The sequence below is a fragment of the Erigeron canadensis genome, chromosome 5, assembly GCF_010389155.1.
Source record: "Erigeron canadensis isolate Cc75 chromosome 5, C_canadensis_v1, whole genome shotgun sequence".
Lineage (NCBI taxonomy): Eukaryota > Viridiplantae > Streptophyta > Magnoliopsida > Asterales > Asteraceae > Erigeron > Erigeron canadensis.
In genome coordinates, this window is record NC_057765.1 from 36,438,618 (window position 1) to 36,446,982 (window position 8,365).

The following is an 8,365-nucleotide window of genomic DNA, read 5'->3' on the forward strand; positions in this document are numbered from 1 at the left end:
AAAATTGTACCCCTACAAAACGGAAAAATATCTATAATACCTTATAAAACAAACTGAATTCCTCCCTTAACTTAATTAAGAACCTGATAAGATAAAAATGACCTTAAATAATCTTCCATGCTAAGCACCCTCTCACGTGATATACCAACTATGCCCTTCAACTATTTCGTCTCTAGCAAAGTAAAACACTATCAACGCCATCACCAGTTTGTCTTCTCCACCACCGCTACATTGCGCGGGTACTATGCTCGTATAAATATAATGAATAGATACAAATCATAAATAAACTTGAAGTTTTAAGTTTGCCCCTCAAAATAAACTTTTTGGCTCTATCTCTGAAGCTATTATAAAAAAAAGTTTCGTGTATCGTATATATCCGATAAACCAAAATTTACAAGTGTCATATATATCTAAACAATATAAAAATTTATTACTTACAATTACAAGTTTAATTTTTTCATACGGTAAAGTTGGTCCTCTACAAAATGTTGACCACCAATCAAGAAATCCTTGTTATACATGGCGCAATTGTAGCCTCTCATTGGCACATATCAAGACGATCGCACCATTTTTGCCCTCTTCATTCTTGACTTCAGTTATGCACAAACAAACCCTTCCCCTAAAATAAAATTCATTTTTATTAATCCTCTTGGGCCAATCCATGGCTTCTCTTCTTCCATCTTTCTCTATGGTTTCATTTTCATCCCACAATCTTAAACCATCAGTAGTGACTTCACTTAATTTACTGCCACTAAACACTAGACCACAATGCCCTCCTGCTGCAATTTATTATAATAATAAAAATGTTGGAGCTCTTCGCAATGTTATCACTTGTTCATCTATGTCAGCTCCTGCACAGCAAGTACCGGCCTCGCCATCACAGCTCCGCCCTGATGAGCTTGCTGCTTCCATTTTCTCCAAGGTACCTCTCTTACTCTTTCTCTTAATCATATTTATATATACATCACAAGTCCTAATAACCGTATGATGTATGGTAGCTATATCCCTAAGATTATGAAATAACCGGTGAAAGTTAAAGTAAACCTATGATCGAAGCTAAAATATAATAAACAAATAATACTCGTAATAAATATAATATATGTTTAGTTAGAGTTTTAGATATACCTTAAATTTTTACAATTAAATCAAAATCGGAACTTGTAAGTACAACGACAAATGGCCTTATGATTTCGGAATGTAAGCTCAAAATTTTGAAGTCTTCATGTTAATATCTTATTATAATTAATATAAGTTATAGGAGTTGAAGAATTGAGGGGAAAAAAGACAATTTTATTAATGAAAAAAATGATTAATCAAATAAGGTTATAATATGTTTTGTATCTATAAGACAAGATTTAGAGTTTAAGTCTAATAAGGAAATTGAATCTATAAATAATTAAAAAAGCTAATTTAATAAAATAAATTAATTAAAAGGACATGTGTCGATCAATGATTATGCCACCTGTCGTTTCAAGAACATCTCAATCTTGTTTTAGTTTATTGGTAGATTTTTATCTATCTATCTCATAGCTCGTTCATTTTTTTTGTATCTTTATTTAGGAAAAAAGAAAACCTATATCCTTATGGTTTTTCTTTTTCTTTTTTGAACTTTAATTTTTAAATAATTTTTAAAAAAAAACTAGTTAAAGTAGAATGTTAAATATGTTTCACGAAAGTGATAACTAATTGATTTCCATTGAATTTTATGAAATGCTAACCAAGATAGAGTAAAATGTTGAATATGTTTCGCGAAAAATTAAATTTGTATTGGCCTCCAAGCTGAGTTTAGTCCAAAAATTACGATACCTCGAAAAACTTAGGCAAGTTGATCTGTGAAGATAAGCAAACACTGAAACATAGAACCCACGTAGTAAACAATCTATATCCCAAAAGATGTTTGGTAAGATGACACTATCAGTTCACCAGAGTTAGCTGAATTTGAAAGTTTTAGTTCATATGTCTTTGCTTGTAATTGTTCCATAGAATAACATAAAGTATGCCTTTTGGTACTTGGATGATTGTCGTGTGTTCCTGTGTTATTCAGCATTTAAGCTTTAAATCTTTGACGATTTGGGGGAACTTAGTTGTATGTATCTATATCTAAATTAGGTTATGCAAACAGATCGAGGAGCAACATTGACACGGGAACAACATCTTCAAGTAGCTGAATTGACTGGTGAATTGAGTAAATATTGTATCGATTCACCTGTAACTTGCCCTCTTATTTTTGGAGGTATGTTTGTGGGTGTTTTGTTGAATTACTATTTTCGTGACTTATTGTTTTGCCTTTTCTTAACTTTCTGAAGAAAAAAATCACTGAATTTGTTTTCACCAGATTCTTATTAGGCTTTGAGGGTTTTTGGGAGTACATCGAAATGAGTACTAATGCTCATTGCATATTTTGAAAGCTAGAAAGGGTTTATAAGCGTTGGAGTACCAAAAAATCTCTTTGCATTTTAGTTTATATTGGACAAATAAAACATTTTCTCGTAAGAACCAAGTTTGTTGCCTATTTTGAATGCAATAAGCACTAAGATGTAATCAAGATCTAATTACCATAGCCCATTTGGTAGAGGCTCTTGCCTCCTGGGGTGTAAGTCGTGATCCCTGACACAGGCGTATTTAGGATTATTTAATAGTAATGTAGGTAATGTAAGAGATTTGCCGTTCAAAGAAAAAAGAACGAACCCAAACTGATATGATCCCACATCGGCCAAGTATGAGATTGGTTGGTGGTTTATAAGCCTAGGTGTCCCCTCCTCCTTTGAGCTAGCTTTTGGGAATGAGTTCTACACCTAGTTTATGGCATGATGCGAGCCTATTATGGGATGGGTTTGTATCAGTTGGTATCAGAGCCAGCCCTACCTTTCGAGGTTCTAACGCTCGGAGTGGTGGCCTATGGAGTGGTGGCTTGGACCCAAGGAGAAGGGTGCCAATCGTGACCAACATAGTCGTGACTAACGAGGACGTTGGCTCTTCAAAGGGTTGGGTTTTGATATGATCCCACATCGGCCAAGTATGGGATTGGTTGGTGGTTTATAAGCCTAGGTGTCCCCTCCTCCTTTGAGCTAGCTTTTGGGAATGTGATCTACACCTAGCTTATGGCATGATGCGAGCCTATTATGGGATGGGTTCGTATCACAAACACTCCCTTTGTATGCACTTTTTGTCATACAAATATTATTGTTTAGCATGCCACAACACTAGTGAGCATGAAAGAACTCTCCTAACATCTAAAAGGGAAGTTTTCGCTGTAAATGAAATCTGTCAGCATAGCATCATTCATTATATGGAAGCATTTCTTAAAAAAACCTTTTGTAGATTTTGTGAAATTACTTGTTATAGAAATCCTTCTTTTTACCCAACCAACACACTAAATGGTGTTTAAATTTAGAACCAATGAACCAAATGCTTCCTTAGTGATTAATGATTTTTCTAAAAGTTGTTATTGATTCTGGAATTTCTATATAGACTGGGATGTGGTGTATTGCTCAAATCCTACATCGCCTGGTGGGGGTTTCAGGAGTGGACTTGGCCGCATTGTTTTTAGAACAAAGGAAATGATTCAAGTTGTTGAGGCTCCTGATACTGTAAGAAACAAAGTATCCTTCTCTGCTCTTGGTTTCATTGACGGAGAAGTCTCTTTGAAAGGTATGCTGCTTCCATTCAATCAATAAAAGAAAAGAAAGAAAAATTGCCAATATGGAAGGACCAATCAGTGTTGGAGATTGATGAATTCATACATAGATATATTCACTTACTAGTTTTCAAAATATATTTTTTTTGGCTGTGTAGGCAAACTGATAGTTCTAGACGAGAAATGGATTAAGGTGGTGTTTGAGCCACCTGAACTTAAGCTTGGATCGGTAGAGTTTCAGTTTGGTGGTGAAAGTGAGGTTCAGCTCGAGATTACATATATTGACGAAAAATTGAGGTTAGGGAAGGGTTCTAGAGGGTCGGTGTTTGTTTTCCAAAGGCGAAAATAGGTTATTCAATTGTCAAGTCGATCTTTATGCATGTCTAGATGTCTTCAACCTATACCTTTTTGTTATGATTCATGTAAGTTGTATTGTATACTGTATATAACAATAAATAAAATGAAGCATTCACCTCGTTTGATTATATCTTGCTGTTTAATCTGTGGTTGCTTTATGTGCATCTTTAGATTCTGCTTAAGAAAAATTGTGAAATATTAGCCTCACTAAGCCAAGCTTAAATAAAGAGAGTTAACAAACTCCACCAGGGCATTTAAAAAGTTGAACAAAATTTTTTGGTTGATTTGAATGAAATAAATTACAGTATATAATAACACAAGCCATAAGTAATCTTATTACCATGCTCGGTTTATGGGAATAAAAATGTTGTCAAATATGTGATGATTTGGCATCTTTTACTTACGTAAACTTTTGATCCGTGTTTTAACAACAGTGATTTTAGGAGTCATTTTTACTAACAAAATGATAGAGTATGTTGGGTGAATTGATTTGTACAGATTGACATCCTTATGAAACACAAGAGACAAACTAGATATCAAATGATAGATTAAGACAGAAGATAGTCCAAAGATAATGTAATTACCTGGTCATTATCATATATACTGTATTTAATACTGACAAAACAATATAGTCAGTGTAATACTACCATTAACAAGACAATATAGGGTTCAGTTCGTTGTCATAACGATAATAATTTTGACGTAAAACCTATCATGACATCTTGCCTTGCCATCTATCCCACCTCAAATTTGTACATCTTCAGATGGTAAGCAGACTTCTAATTTAACATATTCTTTCTCTATCCTCTCTATATATGGACCATTTTCATAGATTAGAGAGTACCTTCTCATTTAGTAACTTGATTAAGAGTCATAGTCCACTCATTGGAAGCCAATACTATGGGTTTACCACTTTGTAGATCAATCATTCTGGCAACCTTGTTGGTTTTTGGGATGTGGGCACTTCAAGTCACATCTCGAACATTAAATGATGAGACCATGTTACAAAGGCATGAAGAATGGATGGCTTGTTATGGACGTGTATATAGAGATGAGTTGGAGAAAGAAATGCGCTTCAAGATATTCAAGGAGAATGTTGCATACGTAGAAGCTTTCAACAATGCCGGGAACACAGCTTACAAACTAAGTGTCAATGAATTTGCAGACCAAACGAATGAGGAGTTCAAGGCCACTCGTAATGGATTCAAGTTACCATCTACAGTAAGATTGGGTCAAACCACACCATTCAGGTACGAAGATGTGACTGCAGTTCCATCTAGTATGGACTGGAGGAAGAAAGGAGCTGTTACCCCAATCAAGAATCAAGGTCAATGTGGTAAGCCAGTCGTAAATCTTAAATCAAACACCCTTCTTAAGTTCTTTTTGTTCAAGCTTGTCGGTTTTTAATTATTGCCGTTTGTAAACCATAGGAAGCTGTTGGGCTTTTTCAACAATTGCTGCTACTGAAGGGATTACTCAAATCACCTCTGGAAAACTGATTTCACTATCCGAGCAAGAGTTGGTGGACTGTGACACGAGTGGTGAAGACCAGGGATGTGGAGGTGGCTACATGGACGGTGGATTCACATTTATCGTCCAAAACAAAGGCATCAACACTGAGGCTGCATATCCTTACAAGGCAGTAGATGCAACTTGCAATACAAAAGAGGAGGCTATTCATGCAGCAAAGATCACAGGACACGAGGATGTGCCAGTTAACAGTGAGTCAGCTTTGTTAAAGGCCGTGGCTATGCAGCCTGTTTCAGTGGCCATTGATGCTGGAGGGGTAGACTTCCAACTTTACTCGGCCGGTGTTTTCAATGGAACTTGCGGTACTGAATTAGACCATGGGGTTACTGTAGTTGGATATGGTACAAGTGATGATGGCGTCAAGTACTGGCTAGTAAAGAACTCGTGGGGCACGGGTTGGGGTGAAGATGGATACATTAGGATGCTGCGGGATATTGAACCTGTAGAAGGGATGTGCGGCATTGCTATGATGGCTTCTTATCCAACTGCTTAATGTTTCGGAAGCTATGCAAAGTTAATTGCTTCTATATTGTTGTCCATATGTTATCAATTGCCTCATCATAATATGAGGACTGTATGTAAAAGTTGTTGTAAATTTGAATGTAAACCAATGAACAAGTTAAAACCTTGGTAAAGAAACATGTACATAAACTAAATTATATTAAGACACCAGTGACTAATATCAACCTTTACTGAAATATGACTATACTGATGTTACTGGTTTTATGTGTTTTATTTTCCTATTTGTTTATCTAATCTACTCTATGTAGTTTCCTTCTAATATTTGCTTACTAAGATTATGTAATGTAATATTAAGAAACCAATAAAATCTTTAAATATAAATAAAGGCCAAGATCCCTATAAAATACAATATATCCTTAATACATACCATTTAAAGTTTTTATTAAACTATGACCTACCATCGTGTTATATTAGTAGATATAAACGTGTTCGTACACTTGAGGAAAAAGGAAAGCGAGACCTTGCCTCTAGCAAATTCATTTTCACTTTTGCTTATAAAGAGATGATCACAGAACAATAATTGTCCATACACAATATTTATATTGAATTAGACTATTTTAACCTTATTTTATTTTTTAATATTTAGCCCTCTTATTTTACCCATAACATTTCAATCATGTCTTTCATAATTAAACCCTAAAAGGTTATCTTTCACCCCACACGCTTCCCATTTCCCCCAAATCTCTTTGTTGGATCGGTTAAAATCATAGAGGCACGGGTAATATTTGCGATTCGGTAACTTTTATTTTTATGTTTTTACCTACTTTGTGTGCTATTACCTTTAATTATTTCCACAGTTTTTTATTCCACAATCTATAAGTAAATTGATTAATTAGTATGATGTTTTTCGGGTTTACAGATGTGTTTGCTATTTTATATTATATATTTTTTTGGAGGAAATATCTAATATTTTATATTGTTCGATGTAATTTGGAATAAGTTTTTAGCTCTTCCCGACTTATAGCATCAATGAGATGGACTACATTAAGTCAAAAAATAAGTTCAGTTAATTTTGTTAGTGGGTTGATGGTATAGGGATGTGCATGGGTGGAAACCCGATCCGACCCAAGATGACCTGCGACCCGCGAGAGCATGAAAAATGGAACCATGACTGAACCGTGAAGGTTTGGGTCGCTTCGGGTTTAGGCGGGTCACGGGGTTCCTTCACAATTTTTCAATTTTTGGCTTCACCCGACCCGGCCAACCCGTGACCCGCGAATGTACTAAAAACATGACATGACACCCGGCGCGGGTTTCTAGGTCAATTCGAGCCGGTTCCGGGTCTTTTGCACATCCCTAGTATCTGACGTTGTAATGCTTTTGGCGTTGTAATGTTTTTATATAGAGTGTGGACTATTGTATTGTAGCTATTTATTTGTTTTATAAAAGTAGGCACATAAAAATTATGAAATGAGAAGATTGAACCGACAATTAGGTTGAACTGAGTGAGGCGATTTCCCCTAGTCGCCTAGCCCGTCACCGGCTACATCGGTCCGCTTGGTCGATAGAGTCAAAAATGAGAGGTTGGCAATAGAAATCGATCGCCCATATTTGCTTCACTTTTTCAATTTCCAATGCTTATTCATTATTTTAGTTGTTTTGATTTTGTTTATTAATTTATTTATATGTTTCCATTTTTAGTTTTTCTGTTTTTGTTGCAGGTGTAATGGTGTGTAGCTGTAGAAAATCAAGGGTAAGTGGTTAACTCAAATTTTTTTGTTTTACCCCCCTTTACTTTTATTATGTTTATATTAGTTCTATTAGTTTGGAAATGAAAAAGGCTTATGTGAAACACATGGTTTATTGATTTCGACCAGGTCAAAATCTTTATACAATACAATACAATACTAAATGGATCGTATTGTTTTGTTTTTTTTTCCTTTCTTTTTTCCTTTTTTTTTTTTAAAAAATTAGCCACACCTATTAACTATGTGACTCTATTTAACTATGTAATGTCTTTTATATATTTTTTTGTATTTATGCGTATAGTTTTGTGTAAAAAGTAAAAAAAAAAAAAAAAATCATCAATAGGTGTCATACGGCAAGAGTCCCCCCACTTGCAAGTAGCCTCACTCTTCCATTTTGGAAGGGCTACCCACTTGGTGACATGGCGCCACATGGCGCAAGTCCCCTCCTCAATGGGTAACCTCACTCTTTTTAGCCTTAGATCACCTTTTTTATTTATTGTAGCTAATATAGGCGAGCCAACCTTGTTAGTTGCTATTGTAAGATGGTTTCAAGCTTTATAGGTGGGTCTTGGTGTTAAAGTGACGTGAGGGGGAAAACAAATGGGTCAAACATAAACATTAAACATAAGGG

The 8,365-nt window shown here is 35.3% G+C and overlaps 2 protein-coding genes across 2 annotated transcripts; both read left to right on the plus strand.

Moving 5' to 3' along the window:
* The first annotated feature begins 570 nt into the window (after nucleotides 1-570).
* Nucleotides 571-4,122, plus strand: LOC122599918 (probable plastid-lipid-associated protein 8, chloroplastic). The gene is made up of 4 exons (XM_043772534.1): nucleotides 571-922; nucleotides 2,110-2,233; nucleotides 3,472-3,651; nucleotides 3,796-4,122. The coding sequence occupies exons 1-4, from the start codon at nucleotides 662-664 to the stop codon at nucleotides 3,984-3,986; spliced, it is 756 nt and encodes a 251-aa protein (XP_043628469.1). The 5' UTR covers nucleotides 571-661; the 3' UTR covers nucleotides 3,987-4,122.
* Nucleotides 4,123-4,876: 754 nt separating this feature from the next.
* LOC122600646 (senescence-specific cysteine protease SAG39-like) lies at nucleotides 4,877-6,230 on the plus strand. The gene is made up of 2 exons (XM_043773396.1): nucleotides 4,877-5,330; nucleotides 5,425-6,230. Exons 1-2 carry the CDS (start codon nucleotides 4,895-4,897, stop codon nucleotides 6,015-6,017), a joined length of 1,029 nt encoding a protein of 342 aa, XP_043629331.1. The 5' UTR covers nucleotides 4,877-4,894; the 3' UTR covers nucleotides 6,018-6,230.
* The last annotated feature ends 2,135 nt before the right edge of the window (nucleotides 6,231-8,365 follow it).